A 17,667-nucleotide genomic window follows, 5' to 3' on the forward strand; every position below is an offset into this window, starting at 1 on the left:
ACAAAGAAGTCGTACGTAGCAGTATGTTTATTTACTGACAGAAGAAAATAAATATTATTCACATATGAAAATATTTAACTCATTTGATCACACACTTCCAACAACAGACCCTGATTGTGTCACACGTAAAGAAATACTTACACAATACATATTGCACTTTTCTCTCCACATATTACAACCTTATTAAATAAAAAAAAGTCATGATAGTTTTTTGAAAAGTGCATTTTGTTTTAGACCCTACTCCATAATAAATTATATTTCTATGATTTCTTTCTTTCATTTATACACTTAAGTTTATATTGAATGTTTATTTGATGAAAATGCTTCAAATTAATGTATTTTATTACTGACTTGACATAGATTTGAAGCTGCTTTGAGTACAAATTGGGAAATATGCAGAGCAAACAGTTCCAGGGCAAACAAAGCAACCATTCACTACAAGAGTTTCCAATTAGAAGAAATCCACAGGTCAGGTCTGTTGGAGGAAAAATAGTGCCACCCAAAACTGACCACCCAGAAGGCCACTGTTAGGATTTTCTAAATTCTCGAATGGTTGAAAGCTTCTTACTCTCCACATCAGATCCAGCACATCTCAGCAGCGCTTGTTTTTCAAAACATTGAGTCCTTTCTGATTCTTCGACTTGAAGGCCATGACGAAGTGATGCGGGGCGATCTTGCCTCTCCCCTCCTCGTCAGCCTGACCCATGAAGATGTAGTTCAAGCCTGGTGAGGTCACACAAAGAACGCCTGAATGCAGCAGCGATGGGCAGAGACATTCAGGGGGGCCGAGTATGAGAAACTCCACTCGGCAGACATGTATGGAAAGTTCACATCTCATCGCCTGTTTGGGCTTTGAGTTCTGCCCCTTACCCCTCGATAAAGACCTTTTGATCTTCCTTTGTGGCGGCAAACTCAGAGCCAGACGTGATGAAAACAACCAGAAGTAGCATTCACAATGTTTTGAAGCTTGTTGTTGACTCACCTCTTCGGACAAAGGGGCATTTTTTGCACAGGATGATGATTTTGGTGCTCATGGTCTTTCCCGCCTGCTGGATGGCCAGGGTGCCTTCTTTGTAGACGTTGATGATGGATACGGTGGCATGCATGCTTCCTCCTTTCATCACGGCTGTGATCACCGTTCCACTGATTGCTGTTCAACAGAAACAATATATTTCTCCACCTTAGTCAAATCTTTTTAATTGTTATATATTTTTTATTGTGTGAAGTGTGTCGCAGCACAATAATATATGTGGACCACCCCAACAACAGACAAATGCATACATTTATGCCTTCATTTAATTTTAATTTAAACTCTAAAGAAGAAAGCGCATTATTGAACCACGAAATTAATGAAAATTCTGTAAAAATGACTAAAGTAAAAATGTCATACCTACAATGACATTGCTTTTTTGTTTCATGTATAGCATTATATCTGATTACTGAATGGTTGAATCTAACATTTCTAATTTTGAAACGTTTGAAATGTTTGAATGGGTTATTTAAGCACTGAAACAAATTCAACCTTTCAGTATAGAAAATTTAGAATCAATGGTTCAATAAAAGCTAATTAAACCTTTCAATGTAGAAACAAATTTCAAAATTTCAAAAATAATAACGAAATGCTTACAAAAAGATTCCAATAGAAAAATTCAAAGTTTAACAATCTGAAATATATAACTTCATTCGATATTCTTATGGCGAGGATATACTTCCATAGTCATGAGACAGAAACAAAAGACTGTAACATGACGTACATCTACCACACTATTGGTAATGATGCTTGAATGGATGTGATGTGTGATATCAAGTTTCTGCAAGTGACAGCAGACTAACCCCTTCTATCGCAAAACATCTGGTAAAATCAAGAAAAAGATCAACTTCAACCTTGCTGGTGTAAACACTCACAGCCTTGACTCATTTGTTTCTGTCTAGTGTTAAAGAAAGACCAGGCCTCCTCTTGTTTTTACACAAGCTACTGTTAACAGAAAGCAGCTCATTAGTCCTAACGTCTACTTGTGGAGACAATGCATAATTTTCCAGCGCTAGTGTCTACAAGAAAAGGTGATGTATCATGTGCACTCATCCTCACCACATCATACAGACTCCTTTTTTCCACATTGCTCAACTTTCCAGAGCCACACATGCAAATCAAGTTCGCCCCTTTGAAATTCTCTGTGTAAACATCCCAGGGTAGAAAGTATCAGCAGGCCTGAATCAAAAACTTCATTTATTAGCAGTCTGAGGCGGCGAGTATTTACATTTGGAGAAACTGCGTCCTACTGTACACACTACTTCCCATCCAAACAGGCAATCAAGGCAGTCTTTTAGATGCTCCTCGTACCAAATTGTAGAGCAAAGACAGTGACACTATCAGGCCTACAAAGCACTCGCTGATGCTAACGTGGTCTTAATGACGCAAGTGGCTACCAAACCTGGGCCGGTGTGGATTTATCAAGGCACTTAATGTAAAAGCATAAGTAGCAAACGCTGGAGAAGGCTCTGATTTTCTTACCAAAATTACTGGAGCAGTAATTGCTCTCAAGAGTTCCACGTCGTTTGCATTTCTGCTGGCACAAGGCGACCGAGTACTTCAGGGCTGTTAGGACACACAAGCAAAGAAGAAGTCTGTCATTATCCGAGTCTGTGAGGCAAGTTATCTTTTCATCTACTGCAGACCATTTACAGTGTTTTCACAGGAAGAGAAGCCATCGTACAAGGAACATGTGACGTTTCTACCACATCCATAAAGATGGACAGACATTAGCAGAAACATGACATCTGTACATGGACGTAAAGATCCGGAACATCACAGTGAAGCTATGAAATCATAGCAGCAAGAAATTACTCGACACAAAAAAATAGCTGTCTTCAACCTCAGAACAAATACATTATAATTAAATTCAGAACAGACGAACATAAACACATGGCATCACAATTAACTAATCTTTGGACACTTCATATATACAGAATACTTCAGTTTTTAATCTATTTTTAGAACAATATCAGCAGTTACCAACTATTTATTTTTGTCTCAGTCTTGGTCTCTGTTCAGGAGGTCTTGACTACAAGTCTAGTAAACAGCAATTAACTGAAGCATAAGATCTTGACAAATTTCATTAAAGGTCAACATTTTATTCAAATGAAAATTCCTTATTTAACCTTTAAAAATCTCCTGTCTTCATCTCCATACTATTGTGTAAAGAGTTGTTAAGCAGTGAAGTATGCAAAGAAGATTTAACTAAATACTAAATATAGCGTGATGGTAAAACAAATCTCAAGACACCTGGAAAATGATCATATAAGCTTTATGTTTCATCTAGTCTGCAGGGGTCTCGGTGTCAGCGATGGGACAGCGGTAAAATGTTCTTACAGCTGTCACACATACCAGAGTGTGGAGGTGAGTTTGTTTTGTTAGTTATCAGCTGGAGAGAGAACGGCACCAGGTAAGAGATCAGCTTACATCGACCGACTGCAAGAGAGCCAGAGATGAGAGGAAGACGACAGACAACCTGAGAAGCTGAGTGGTCTTGTAGGAGACATTAAAGGCGGAAACGCTTTATAACGATGAATAATTGATAGAGATTAGTGTTGTCGAGCCTGAGCTGTTTCATCGTCTTAAAGGAAGGATCGGGATTATATTGAAGGAAGGATGTTGGAGTGTTTTTTCCAGAACCTTAAGGGGGGTTAAGAATGGTACCTACGTATGGGCCTGGTAGTGACAGCCTGTGTGGTGGTGGTGGGCGGTCTTGTGGTCGTCAGGAACTTCTTGGGTCGAAACTTGTAATGTCCGATGAAACCATCCGCAGTTAGACTGAGGTCTGAGAGGAACTGGATGAGGAGCTGGTTTCCCTCAGAGAGCACAGGTCTGGAGGAGAGCACATGGATGACAGAAGGTAAAAGGGAGTAGGAAGTTAAATGTACTGAAAACAAAAACATGACAGAATCACCTACGCTGGCGGGCTGTCGCCGCAGTATTTTCCGATCCTCTTGGCGTCGTTGATCTCAGGCCCGTTGAAGATGGAGACATGATCGTAGCGGCAGTAGTTATCCCGCTCCACGTCAAACTTTTCAAATTTAATTTCAATGATCTGGAGGAAAGAACATGATAATGTTTAGGGTGAATCTAGATTTCATGAATTGAGGGCATTGTGTACCTGGTTCTTAGGTGCGACTATATGCCAGGCACAGGTGACACCGGCTGGATAGTCCCTCTCAGGCCAGTTGGGGGTTTTAAAACTCCCAGACGGTTTATCAAGCTTGCCTCCACAGTATTGGTCTCCTGTTGGTGAAAAGAAAGAAGAATAAGAAACACTTTGTTTGGGAATAATGGACGCGGAATTTGATTTTCCCTAAAATGTTTTACAAAAACTCATGAGAAAACTCTTTGTCACTATCACAACTTTAAAGAAAGCAACAAATCATTGAAGTCGTTTATTGGGTTCAAAAATGAGGGAAAACATATGGCGATAATGACGATGAGTTATTCTTTAATCCCGCAATGACCAAGTTGAAATAAATATGGTTCACACCCACACATTTGGAGGACTCATCTTGATGTCATTATAATAACATAAAGAGATGTGAATCACAGCTGTATTTTTATCTACTTTTATACACAGATAGTCTGAAATGGTAACAAGAACCATCATCATGGAATAATTCTGATGGATTTTAACATGAGGAATTTCTTACAAAGTGCTTTTCTTTGTAATTACACAAACAACTTTTTTTTTCTAAAGTATGTGAGTTAAGTGCCAAAGAAAGCTGTTTATTTCATGAAGGTCTGTTAACAGCTATTGTTTGTTGTAGTCTACAGCAGATTACCAGCCATTAAAATTCCTCAACAGGAGTTGATGAGACCCTCTAACCCTCCGGACAGGAAATGTCTCATTGAACTCTGCATGGTTCTTCTTAAGTGGAGGGTTCTACTGGAGCGCTCTTTGTGAGGCTGCGAGAAATTCCACATTACAGTGAGAGAAGTGTTGACTCACACCCTGAAAGATCACTGGCTTTGTTTGTTTTTCCTTTGACCTCGTATAAAAGAAGCACATTAATAACGTCATAAAAGAAGATGTGTATTTTTCTTCTAATGCAACTTTGTTAAAGAAATTATTCTTTTTAATCTGTTTGTGTCTCTAGTATTCCATTATATTGACATTTTTGTCATTGACAAATGGAAAGACAAATTCATTATATTTCAAAACTTTAGGCCTGTTATAGTATTTGTAAAATCAAAGCCCGAAATGAGTAGTTTATAATTAGTTGATTTTCTCCACAAAAAGTTGAACAGGAAATGATCTTACTTCATAAAGATTGTCTGACTGTTGGCAGTTATATATTTTATATCATTTCTATATAGTCAGTATGCAGACAGATACTAATCTCAAAAGAGGCTCTTATTTCAAGTGTCTAATAATAATCAAGCTCAACCTCTTAATAAAAAATAATGTTAACGTAAAATGTATTTTCACCAGTGTTTGTTGAACCCTAACATAATCTAAAACCTTAGATGAGCTCAATGAATAAAAAGTAATTGACATATTTACCTCTTTCGTGAGGGTGGGCAGCTGAGAAAACAGACAAGAAGCCGCTTCCAGCCGTGTTGGCATCTGATACCATCTGCAGTAGCATCTTGTTTCCTGTAGAAACCAAGGCTCCTGGCTTAAACGTGCCACAAAAGCGTCCTAGTCTCTGTCCACTGACATGTCCGCTGTAAACATCCACGTAGTCATAGCGACACAGGTTGTCATTTTCCAAGTCAATAAATCGGAATGAGAGGACGACCACTTTTCCCTCGGGCACCTGGAAAAGAAAAGAAAGATTATCCATTTATCACAATAACGTCAAATTTATGACTTTGTACATACAAAGTCGTTTTTACTTCAATGTTACCTTGTGAACATTTGTATTCATGTTTTGGGGAGATATTTACTACAACCTAGGTTAAATAATATTTTTCAAATATCCAAAATTGAAGCGATGAACGAAGTCATTGCAATATGTCATACTTCCATAGTTTGAGCTATGTGCTCAAGGAAGAGAAACATTTGCCAATAATATCATATCATTATCAAATTCCACACATAACTAATTATACAAAGCCAGAAATCTTTCTGGTGATCTGGAATGTTATTGTTTCCTGTCCAGTTCGTATTACAGTATCTGTCTTATTATATAAATCTGGCTGTAGACACAAGCACTTACTGTGATTCTCCAGACACATTTTGTGTTTGGGGGGTACACGCCTGGGTACCCCTGACTCCCAATCACCCCAGATTCACCAGTTACATTCCCACCACATGTGAAAGTCGTTCTAGACAAAGTAAAAAAAAAATGTTATGACATTTGGAAACAGTGCAAGGTCACCTTCAGTGAGAGATTAAAACAGTGTTGCATTTTTTTCTATACAAAAGCACATATAAAATAGATAAGTCATTACACCGTTACAATTTATAGAACCATATTTCCAATGATAAGAAATATCAACCATGTTAAAGTCGTGAAAGCCATCTTTATTTCTATCTTATTTGTTCAGGCTTTTCCTTGGTTTTCTGGAACTCCTATTGTGTTATCAGTTTTATCTTGATCTTTAAAATATATACTTTATTGAATATTGTTTTGATTGTTTAAGGGCTTTGTGACCCTGGTCTGGAAAAGCGCTATACAAATAAAAATTACTTACTTACTTACTCTATTGAAGCACTATTTACTCTCCACAACTCAACTTATTTTACCATCAAAACATCTGTTTTTACCCATTACAAGCAGCACAAACGGCGCCATGAATATAAAATATTTCTCATTATAAAAACTTTGGTTGTTGAAATTTACTTTATTTCTTGTGTTCATTCAACAGTAATAATATCACAGGTGTGAAGAAATGAATATTCTAATTATTGTTCATTTTCCAAATTCTCTGACTTATGTAAAGTATCTTGTAAATGTTTTAAAGCCTCGTTAAAATCCATTTAAAAGGTCACACAGAAAGCAAATCAGCATCAATTAAACTCCCATAAAGTTATTCTCAAGATCTCTATGTCAGTCTTGACATTTGAGGTCACAGTGAATATTTTACGCAGTCGCACTTTCAAAGAATTATATTTAAATTTAGTTTTCCTTATAAATCATTTAATATTTAACGAATAAAAGCTTTACCTTCGCTGGGTCTGCGCGCAGACCTGCGTCAAGAAGAGTAAACTCCAGGCGCTAAAAACTGCGCAGGTTCTCCACATGGTTGGACTGACGCTCCAGAGGCTCCTCTCGCTCCGTGGCATGAAGGACATGTTGGAGAGCAGCTGGAGAGGAAAGTCCTGGAGCTCCTGCAGGAAGTTTGTGCAACTGCGAGCTGAGGCACATGAATTAGAGGTCTGTTCTGTGCGCGCGTGGTAGGAGGGTCTTTTTAAAAAAAGAAAGAAATACTATTAAAAAAAAAGCGCTTGAAGGGCAAGAGAGGTTTAAACGAGATGGGTATAAACTTGACTACTGCAAGGTTCTGCATTCCTCTTCAATGTCTCTGTCCATCATATTAATTGGGAGCTTACACGTAAAAAAAAAAAGATTGTACAATTAAAAAAAAAATTGCTAATAAATATAAAAAAATATCCTATTATATACTAAACTATATGCTGGGATTCTCTAAATAATATATATTAATATATGTCGACTCAACAAATCTCATCAAATAACCAATTTTGTCTAATTCTAGTTAAAATCAAATGGAAATTAAATCCTTGGGACATAAACAAACAACTCGACGATTCTGAGATCGATTCAGTCCCTGGTTTCCCTCCATCTTTTTATCTGTGCTCGATTGTTTTCCTGGAGGCTCCACAAAAGATGGCGGAGCGAACGCCTGGTGGCTCTCAAAAAGCTAGCGCTAAGGTGAATTGTATATAATGTTTATCCGTGCGTGTGTTGCACCTGTTTTTATTATACGATCCACTTGTTTCGTGCGCTTTATAATGTTACAACATTTTTGTTATTCATCGAAACACAAGCCTGCGACTTGCCGGTCACACTAGCTAATAGCTTTATGCTAACCAACGTAGCTGCAACAACTAGTTGGTTTTGGGTCGAATTACGTGCCAGTACACTGCCTTATTTATTAAAGAACTCAATTTCCCATCAGAAACTTCAGTCAAATGCCACAGGAAATGTGCAAACATGCTTTGTGTATTATTGTGTAACAGTCAATGGAAAGCGCGAAAGATGGTGTGTTAGGCCGTGACTGAGGCTGTGCTGTGACGCCCTGTGAAGCATGTGTACCAAACATGTAAATACTGTTATGCATGTCGATGTTTTATTCTTTGACTGTGTTCTTCACGCTTAAAATGATCGCTCGAGCTTATGTTGACTACAATATCATCGCCATTCCTGATCATATTTCAGCAGTGACAGTATAGTTTCTCTGTCAGTTGGTCGTGCCTTTGCATGTCAATACAAATGCATGGAACAACATACTTCAAATACATGAAAACACACACATAAGTAAAAATAGAGTTCTTAAAGCAAAACGTTTTGAAGATACTTCTGATATTCTGTAATTAAGTTCTGCAGCAACAGTGAAGTGGTTTCTTTCAATAGGCAGTTTTGTAACATATATTTTCATAATGCATATCAATTCATAATTATTTAAGTCAGTTTGTCCTCTCTTCTATTCCTGTGATTTAAAACAGTTGAGGATAGAGCATCATATTAATAAATGCTCAGTTGTGTTGCATTTTCTTATTCACAGGATGGTGGCTTTAATAGATTATAACCGAATCTGTACTGATGTATTTAATTACAAAAAACAACAACATTTTATTCCTTTTGTGATCATTTAGTAATAGCTTCACAGACGTTGACATGGAATCGCTTTTAAAGAATTACACTATTTTATTATTTTATTAGCTAGCACTGGTGAGCCAGTGACTTGGTAGAACATTATTTAGAATGTATTGAGTTGCAGTGATTTTAAAGAAACTGCTGTAGGTATAAATTTAAATATAACATCAAAGAGTTTGCGTGAAAAAGTCCTTTTTCATCTTTGAGCATTTTTGTTGCTTCTCGTTTAAATTATATAGTGCTATGATCTAATATGTTACTGTTTTTATGTATCTTTGAATTGATCATTTTCTTTTCCATGTACAAGAATTGTTTGAATAGATAATCATCACATATTTATTCAACAGGCGCTTCTTGAGAGCAAACTCAAGTCCTTCAGCATAGGTAAAATGTCAGTGGCAAAGAGAACACTGAGCAAGAAAGAACAAGATGAAATGAAGAAAAAGGTAAGAGTTAGAAAACTCCAGTGAATTTTCCATATTGCCTTATCCTTCATATTTTCATCGGTATGTGGTTTGACAAGAGTATTTCTACTCGGACATTTGCTCTCTTTTGTGGCATGTTCTATTGTCAGGAGGATGAGCGTGCAGCTGCGGAGATATACGAGGAGTTTCTTGCTGCTTTTGAAGGTGGTGGAGATGGAAAGGTTAAAGCATTTGTTCGTGGAGGTGTTGCAAATGCAGCAAAAGGTAAGGTGGTTGTTCTTTATTCATGGAAGCTGACTGTTTCAAGTGATTTAAATTAAAATGCAACATTGTATTCCATTTTTAGATGAAGAAGGCTCCGAAGAGAAGAAAGGAAAGCTATACAAGCCCAAATCTCGTTTCGAACCTGTACCAAAAAGCATATTGCCTCTGGAGACTCCACCCCAGTTTTTAACATTTGACAAGAGACATGTAAGTTCAACATTAATATCTATATAAAAGTGTTTATGTTTTCTAAAATTATTTATTCTTCCATGTTTAGCATTTGAAGAAAAGTAATGAAAAAGAAAAAAAGAAGAGCAACTTGGAGCTTTTCAAGGAAGAGCTAAAACAGTACGTATAAAATAATGTTTGTGAGAAGCCTCAAACTTTACTCCTCTTTGTTCAAATATTAAATATTGTGAAGAACTGGTCCACTAACCAAAAAGCTGTAAAAACTCATTTTTAACATTTTTAAGAATTTTTGTCTTTGGCTTTTAGAATACAAGAGGAGAGGGATGAAAGGCACAAGCAGAAGGGACGCGTCAGTCGATTTGAACCTCTCCCTGGGATGGAGGGAAGACGTTCAAGTGAGTTTAAAGAGCTGCTTGTCCTTCACCACCTGACTTTACCCCAGCACACTCTCTCTTCTTTCCCCTCCACTGATTTCTCTGGTTGCACTGAAACAAAATTTTATACTGCTTTTCTGCTTTTTTTAGCGGATGGTTCTTCAAGAAGAAACCGTCCGTCCAGTGGTAATTTTGACTTAATACAGTGGCTGTGATTATTCTCATCTTGCTCAGAGATGTTTGGTTCCATGTCAGAAGGCTTTAGGAGGGTCCTTTTTTCTTTTGTGTGTTTGCAGTTTTGGATGACTGTGCACCAGGATCTCATGACGTTGGTGATCCATCCACTACAAACTTGTACCTGGGAAATATAAATCCACAGGTGACGAACATAATAGTTTCATTTATCAACCGCTGTCAATTTGACGATTCTAGAAGTGTTAAATAAATTATTGTTTTGTTGTCTTTCACCATTCTATAAAGATGAATGAGGAAATGCTGTGTCAAGAGTTTGGACGTTATGGCCCCCTTGCCAGCGTCAAAATCATGTGGCCGAGGACGGATGAGGAGAGGGCTCGAGAGAGGAACTGTGGCTTTGTGGCTTTCATGAACAGGAGGGATGCTGAGAGAGCACTCAAGAACTTAAACGGTAGGAGCTAAGATTTAGTTTACATTCTTTAATGTTAAATACATGAACAGATAAATTGATTGAAACAATAACACCCTGCAAGAGCGCTGTGATTGTATCTCACCTACATGTACTCATTTTAGAAAGTGTTTTGCTCCGTGAATATCTATAACGTGTCATTCTGCAGTCTTGAATGACATGGATAACTACTTATGTCTGATTCTGGGCCTAATGATAAACATAACTGCTGGTCTTGTTCATTTCTGTTGATAAAATAAATGTATTGAATGAAAAAGACAAGATGCTGTGACTTCTAAAATCTTTGCATTGTTCTGCTTACTTTTATGTCCTAAACTGTGCTTTGTTTTGAAACGACAGGAAAGCAGATCATGAACTTTGAGATGAAATTAGGTTGGGGCAAAGGTGTTCCCATCCCACCCCACCCGATCTACATCCCTCCTTCCATGATGGAGCACACACTCCCACCACCTCCCTCTGGCCTCCCCTTCAACGCACAGCCCCGGGAAAGGCTAAAGAACCCCAATGCTACAGTTCTTCCTCCACCCAAAAACAAGGAGGAGTTTGAGAAGGTAACTTAGAACGTCAGCTATGTTCGGGTTGATGCAAATCTGCTAGGATATGTTAGCTTACTGCAGGATTGGTTGGTAGATTGTTAAGATGAATGTAGTCATATGAATAGTTCTGTCCATAGTGTATGTCTACATAGATGTATGTTTATGTACAGTGTCAGGGATGTTCCGGCTTTTAGTGGAAAATACTTGATGTTTGCACTTTGAAATGCATTTTTTGAATTTGCACTTGTTGCCTTTTAACAATACTCACATTCTATGTTTATTATCTGATGTGACTTCATATACAGACTCTGTCGCAAGCCATAGTCAAAGTGGTTATCCCAACAGAAAGGTACATGCTTTTTCATTTTTTTAATTGGTGTTCAAATTAGAAGGAAAACATCCCATAAGTTTGATCTGTTGATCACTGCATGCTATAGGGGGCTGGTCGGTGTGGCTGAGCAATGGTTGAGACAAGAATTGACTGTAGAGTTAGTTTGTATCCGATTTCAACTGATTTTGTCTTTTTTTTTTTTTTGTTGTGTCACTCACCATCGCTCATTTAAAGCAGCTTATTAATAAAGTGCTTCCTAATGAGACGCCAACATCAGTGATTGAAATTTGAGTGCGTTTCTAATCCAGTTTAGGCTGCTCAATTATGTCCATCATGCTTTTTGGCATCCTGACAAATTCAACAAACATCATATTTCTGCTAAAATTGGTTAAGTTCCAAGACTGCCATCAAAATAAATAACCCAAAAACAGAATTGTTAACAAGATCTTCTACTAATCCAAATTCAATTTGGCTTTATTTTGACTTATAAATCACATTATTTTCTAATAAAGCTGTCAATCTTTCTGTCATCCCAGTTTAATTAAATTGAGCTATTAGTGATTTTGAACTAAAACGTTTGTTTGTTATTATAAAAAAAATCGTTAGAATAAGTGCTATTTTCCTTCTTTAGGAACTTTCATATAATATTAATTAACATTTTGAACTCACTCCTATGGCATGGGCTTAACATCACCTACACAACTGTGGCCAAAGTTGAGCCGTTCTTAGATTCTGTCTGAGCTTCATCATGTACCTGTCTTGCATACGTAGTTGCTGGTTCTAGTTCTGTCTCGCCGACCTTTGCTCAGTCAGACTGTCTCCCCCCTCTGGCCTCTGTCACTGGAAACAGGTGCTCAGTAAATCTGGCCCCTGCCACCAAATCTAATCTAGCCAGCATTAGTCTGTCTATGACCTTTGACATTGGCCTTGGTGAGCAGCACACGTTGAACTGTCTTCAGCCGCGAGGGACCTGAAAAGCATCATGGGATGGATTGGGAAAGTATACAGAATTGGTACCCGCCATTGGTACGATCCACTCCAATACAAGTAAATGTCATCTGTGTTGTCAATTAAAGGAAGGACATTCTTGGCCTCTAAAGTTAGGATTGAATGCATCCCAGACATTTTCCCCAAAATTAACTTGTAAATAAAAGACTTGCTGAGAAGATTTTGAACCCACAAACTTGTCTTCGAAGATTAAACGACACTGTATCCAAAGTTAAAAATCACAGACAGTGTCTTCTGTCACTACTTTGCTGTTAGATATTTAGCTTGTTCTATAGTTACAGTCTTTGAGTAAATACGTACCGACTTTCCTGCTATTTATATAACGTTAGTTTCTACTCCTGTAAGCTCTTTGGGTTGAATGTTTGCAGTACCTGCATTCCAGTTTGGGCATTACTGCATATCTAGGTGTTTGGAAAAGTTAAACAACCTAATGATGATTTCATTATTTTTGAAATCCTTCTGTAAAGATTTAAAAATGTTTTTTGTTGTGCTCCTTTAGTTGAGCATTTAAGCCACCTGACTAGTAGTGACATCCACTGTCCAATCTGGGTACTGCGTAAACAGTTCTACCTCAAATGGCTACTGTTATTGATTTTAGCGTAATTTAGGTCTGTCGGCATCAATCTTTAGACTATTGAAATTGTTCTATTGTCTGTAATTTATGTCTCGTGTTCCACAACCTTTTACTGCTGCCTCTGTTTTTTCCTCCATTATTTAACTGATAATACTCCTGGAGGTAACATCTGCTCTATTATAATGTGCATATATGCTGTGCACAAATGTAATGGAAATGTTATGCTTGTCCAGACATATACCTGTTATAGAATAATACATGCTTAGTGTATCGTACTAATTAATCAAACAAAACTATATTTTACATTATACAAAACACTTAAAAAATGATTGTCTATAAGAAATAATTGTTAATAAATATTTTTATTAATCAAATCATAACTGTTTTCTCCCCATGTACGAAACAAAAATATAAAATAATCTTCCATAATGGTATCTTTAAAAAGCAAGGAAGGAAATATGTCAGAATGAAATAAATTTTAGGAAATATAAAATGTAATGTTTTTCCACTCCATTAAAAGATTAAAAAAGGAAGCAGTAAAAGAGTGTGAGCACCAAGCATAAATGAAACGCTGTAGTGTTGATGCCTGAAGCCAGTCTGAATCTGTCTGCTTTAACTGTGTCTTTCTTGTAGGAATTTGCTCTCTCTCATCCACCGTATGATCGAGTTTGTGGTGCGTGAAGGCCCAATGTTTGAAGCCATGATCATGAACCGAGAAATAAACAATCCCATGTACAGGTCCGTAGCACTGGCCGTCACCATCACTTAATGTGACTTATTGTTTTCTTTCCTTTTTTGACCTTTTATTTGTATTCCTCTAGATTTCTTTTTGAGAACCAGAGTCCAGCTCATGTGTACTACAGGTGGAAGCTCTACACCATCCTGCAGGTTGGTCTTCAACAGGAAGGTAACGTCCTAGTGGTGTATTGACTCTATTGTATGTTTTCAGGGTGAAGCACCAGCCAAGTGGCGGACCGAAGATTTCAGAATGTTTAAAAATGGGTCCCTATGGCGCCCACCTCCTCTTAATCCCTACCTTCATGGTCCTTACGATGACGTCGAGGAGGAGGATGACGAGGAGCAGGGCAAGAAGGGATGCTTGAAGGAAGAGTAAGAATCGCTTCTTTAGTTTGTGTTGAGCTGCTGTGTCGGGACTAATCAACGTCTTCACGTGTCTTCAGCGAGCGAGACAAACTGGAAGAGATGCTCCGAGGCTTGACTCCTCGTAGAAGTGATGTGGCAGAAGCCATGTTGTTCTGCCTCAATCGCGCTGAAGCTGCTGAAGAGATCGTTGAATGCATCACAGAGTCGCTGTCCATCCTCAAGACTCCTCTTCCCAAGAAGGCACGAGCCTTTTCTCTCATTATTTACCAGATCAGTCAACGTCAGACTCATCCGTATTCAGGGCTTTTAAACATCTCAATTGTTTGTGTGACTCCAGATCGCGAGGTTGTACCTGGTGTCTGACGTTCTGTTCAACTCCTCTGCCAAAGTAGCCAACGCGTCTTACTACAGGAAGTAGTAAGTTCTCACTGCTGTGGACTCGCTGAGATGATCGCTCTGACAAATGTTTTTTCTCTTACTCTTCACCAACAGCTTTGAAGTCAAACTGGGCCAGATCTTCTCTGACCTCAATGCTACCTACAAAACCATTCAAGGTCACCTGCAAAGTGAGAACTTTAAGGTAAAAGGAGATGAGTCATCCGGTGTGATTTGTTTCAGCTTCAGCCCGCTCAGCGTTTTTTCCTTCTTCTTTCTTTCCCTGTGAGCAGCAACGGGTGATGGCGTGCTTCCGTGCCTGGGAGGACTGGGCCGTGTATCCTGACCCGTTTCTCATCAAGCTGCAGAACATATTTCTGGGTCTGGTCAACCTCTTGGAGAAGGAGACGGTCGATGTGGTACTGGAGGTATTGATGCTGACCTGCGACAAGTCTGGATCTTGTTTTCAACTCTTTCTTCTGTCTTCCAGCAGGTGGAGCCGGCAGAGGACATCGATGGAGCTCCCATAGGAGGAGAGTATGTGGACGGATCTGTAATGGAAGATGTCGACGGGATTCCAATCGATGCAGGAAATGTGGATGGAGCTCCAATAGATGGCGCTCTTCTGGACGACCTGGATGGTTTCCCGATCAAGCAGATGGAGGAAGATATTGACGGAATCCCTTGTGAGTAACGACACCCGGATACAGATGTGACAGGATCTTGACGATTTCCTGCTTTTTCGTTAAAGTCGACCAGTCCAAAGAGGCTGCCTTCAAAGTGGCCCCGTCGAAATGGGAAGCAGTGGAAGAGTCCGAGTTGGCGTCTCAAGGTCTGTTGTGTCGCGTCCGGTTGCACCTTCTGACTTTTAACTGTGACTGTTTGACTTCTCAGCAGTGACCACATCCAAGTGGGACATGTTTGAGCAGCCGGAGGAAATGAAAAAGTGAGTTGCGTTCATTTCATCAGTAGATGGATGCTAATGATTTGTTTTTGCGACCATGTGGTTAACTCTCATTGTTGAGAACTTTGAGGCTTTAATGTCAGTTATGTGGATGTCTCTGAATTTACCAGCTTCTCAAAACTGTTGCTCCTCTGGAGTCACTTTAGTTCCTTGAAACTTTTCAGTAGCTCCCTTTTTTTTTCCAAATACAGATGTAGGACTAAAAACCTGTTTCTATCTTTATAACATCTGCCTATGCAGCTGTGCAACACATCTGCGTCTAAAGTAAACTGTTGTCATATTCATCATCTTAGTCGGACCAGATCTGTGATGAGACGCAGATGTGCCGTCACTAGTCTTCGTGGTTGACTTTCAGTTTTCCTGAATAGTGTGTGTACCACTCATCCCCGAGTGAACTCTTTTTATGCTACTTTATGACACACAGGTGTAGCTAAAGTATGAGGCAGGTGGTCTTCAAGCATCTGTGACATGAACCAGGAATAATGAGAATAATTTATTTGCATCACAAATGATTAAATCATGTCAGCACATAATAATCTTTTTTTTAAAGGTCATGGCAAAAGTTCTTTCTAAAGAAACTTACAATAGTGCAGTTTCCTTGAAACAAATGGAGAGGAATATCTCAAGTTTTACCTTACCTTAAGTCTGCCGGAATAGTGATTTACATTTGTGCAGACATGGCGAACAACTCAAAGGAAAACTGTTTCAAACTGTTTTCCTCTGCAGGGACGACGACAGCGACGATTACGACAAGAGTTCCGTCGACACTCCCAGTTACTCCAACTTCAGCAAAGATGACGCCGACGTGAAAACCAAAATGAACGAGGAGAAGCGAAGCAAACTCCGAGAGATTGAGGTGAAAGATCCAGTCGCATTTCAAAATCCTTTTTCTTTTTTTTTAACCTGTTCTAACAGCTCTTCCTCTCCTCCTCAGGTTAAAGTTATGAAATTCCAGGATGAGCTGGAATCTGGGAAAAGACCTAAAAAGTCTGGCCAGAGTATTCAGGAGCAGATAGAACACTACAGGGACAAACTTCTACAGAAGGTAAAGAAGGATGAGATGTTAGTGAGGACATCATCCACCATCTGTCGTTTCCTCTAGGAGAAGGAGAAGGAGAAACAAGAACGGGAAAAGGAGCGTGAGAAAAAGGAGAAAGAAAAGGCAGATTTACGGTTAAAAGAGTTGAAGAAGGAAAAAGAGGACACGCCCACGAGAAAAGACAAGTGAGTCACACCTGCGAAGACCACAGTCCTCTTTGAGAAGTTCTTCATCTCCACTCTTCATTCCCACAGAAAATCCTCGCCTGCGGTCGACAGGAAGCGAAGACACAGTGTTTCCCCGAGTCCCAGCCGGAGCAGTCGACGAGGACGCTCCTCGTCTCCACGGTCGGAGCGCTCGGAGCGTTCCTACTCTAAAGACACGTCGTCCCGGTCCACTTACAAGGACTCCCCTCGAGCCAGCAACAAGAAATCCTCCAAAAGGTACGACAAGGCTTTTATTTAAGAAGTTTAAATGGTGTGAAACCAAATTAGACTTTTCAGAATTCAGTTGTTGCAGTGAATTATGGGACGAGTGATGGGAGTCACTTGTAGGTTAAAGATATGGTTTTAATTATGGGTTTTTTTTCCCCCAGGTCGCCATCGCCGCGCACGCCAAAACGGTCGCGGAGGTCACGGTCCAAAACACCCAAGAAATCTGCCAAGAAGTCCCGCTCCAAATCCAGGTCCCCACACCGCTCTCACAAAAAGTCCAAGAAGAGCAAACACTGACAGGTCTGGCAGCTGATGGTCCAGATCGTGTACAGACTTTACAGTGGACGGACTGAGCTGTTTTATAATTGTACAAAGATGATCCTTGTATCCAGACTTCATCGCGCCGTGAACACCAGAGCGTGACGACAATAGTCTTATATCCATGCTGTCCTTTTTCGTTTTTGTAGCTCACATTAAATCCAATTCTGAATAAAATAAGCTTATTTGTAATCACGTGATCTGAGAAGCACTGGTGTTAAGAAGCGAATCAAAGTCATTTA

General features: G+C 39.1%; 2 protein-coding genes across 6 annotated transcripts; one reads left to right on the plus strand and one right to left on the minus strand.

Annotated features, from left to right (window-relative positions):
- Positions 1-14: 14 nt before the first annotated feature.
- pcolce2b (procollagen C-endopeptidase enhancer 2b) lies at positions 15-7,327 on the minus strand. 2 transcript variants are annotated; one of them, XM_087789938.1, is made up of 10 exons: positions 7,156-7,327; positions 6,205-6,313; positions 5,547-5,802; positions 4,155-4,279; positions 3,952-4,088; positions 3,702-3,865; positions 3,386-3,469; positions 2,513-2,596; positions 983-1,150; positions 15-723 (listed from the first exon to the last, which is right to left on the minus strand). In XM_087789938.1, the coding sequence occupies exons 1-10, from the start codon at positions 7,281-7,283 to the stop codon at positions 593-595; spliced, it is 1,386 nt and encodes a 461-aa protein (XP_087646064.1). In that variant the 5' UTR covers positions 7,284-7,327; the 3' UTR covers positions 15-592. The 2 variants fall into 2 exon arrangements, with proteins under 2 accessions (XP_087646064.1, XP_087646065.1); XM_087789939.1 differs by lacking the exon at positions 3,386-3,469 and having other exon boundaries at positions 7,156-7,326.
- Positions 7,328-7,792: 465 nt separating this feature from the next.
- Positions 7,793-17,617, plus strand: u2surp (U2 snRNP-associated SURP domain containing). Of its 4 annotated transcripts, none has more exons than XM_087789944.1 (26): positions 7,793-7,881; positions 9,174-9,272; positions 9,401-9,515; positions 9,598-9,722; positions 9,793-9,863; positions 10,011-10,099; positions 10,229-10,264; positions 10,375-10,457; positions 10,559-10,724; positions 11,082-11,293; positions 11,584-11,627; positions 13,825-13,929; positions 14,013-14,079; positions 14,141-14,301; positions 14,373-14,535; positions 14,633-14,712; positions 14,788-14,875; positions 14,964-15,098; positions 15,161-15,356; positions 15,422-15,502; positions 15,565-15,616; positions 16,361-16,490; positions 16,569-16,679; positions 16,737-16,858; positions 16,928-17,116; positions 17,269-17,617. In XM_087789944.1, exons 1-26 carry the CDS (start codon positions 7,837-7,839, stop codon positions 17,402-17,404), a joined length of 2,901 nt encoding a protein of 966 aa, XP_087646070.1. In that variant the 5' UTR covers positions 7,793-7,836; the 3' UTR covers positions 17,405-17,617. The 4 variants fall into 4 exon arrangements, with proteins under 4 accessions (XP_087646070.1, XP_087646071.1, XP_087646072.1 ...); XM_087789945.1 differs by having other exon boundaries at positions 15,164-15,356; XM_087789946.1 differs by lacking the exon at positions 10,229-10,264.
- The last annotated feature ends 50 nt before the right edge of the window (positions 17,618-17,667 follow it).

The sequence above is a fragment of the Callionymus lyra genome, chromosome 4, assembly GCF_982586985.1.
Source record: "Callionymus lyra chromosome 4, fCalLyr1.hap1.1, whole genome shotgun sequence".
NCBI classification, from domain to species: Eukaryota; Metazoa; Chordata; class Actinopteri; order Syngnathiformes; family Callionymidae; genus Callionymus; species Callionymus lyra.

Excerpts from the sequence above, each read along its gene's own strand:
- pcolce2b (XM_087789938.1), bottom strand. The coding sequence starts at position 7,283 with ATGTCCTTCATGCCACGGAGCGAGAGGAGCCTCTGGAGCGTCAGTCCA. Across the intron at positions 5,803-6,204 it reads AATGTGTCTGGAGAATCACA|GTGCCCGAGGGAAAAGTGGT; the intron begins GTAAGTGCTTGT and ends TTTCTTTTCCAG. Across the intron at positions 4,089-4,154 it reads TAGTCGCACCTAAGAACCAG|ATCATTGAAATTAAATTTGA; the intron begins GTACACAATGCC and ends TCTTTCCTCCAG.
- u2surp (XM_087789944.1), top strand. The coding sequence starts at position 7,837 with ATGGCGGAGCGAACGCCTGGTGGCTCTCAAAAAGCTAGCGCTAAG. Across the intron at positions 10,100-10,228 it reads GATGGAGGGAAGACGTTCAA|CGGATGGTTCTTCAAGAAGA; the intron begins GTGAGTTTAAAG and ends TGCTTTTTTTAG. Across the intron at positions 14,876-14,963 it reads TGCAAAGTGAGAACTTTAAG|CAACGGGTGATGGCGTGCTT; the intron begins GTAAAAGGAGAT and ends CCCTGTGAGCAG.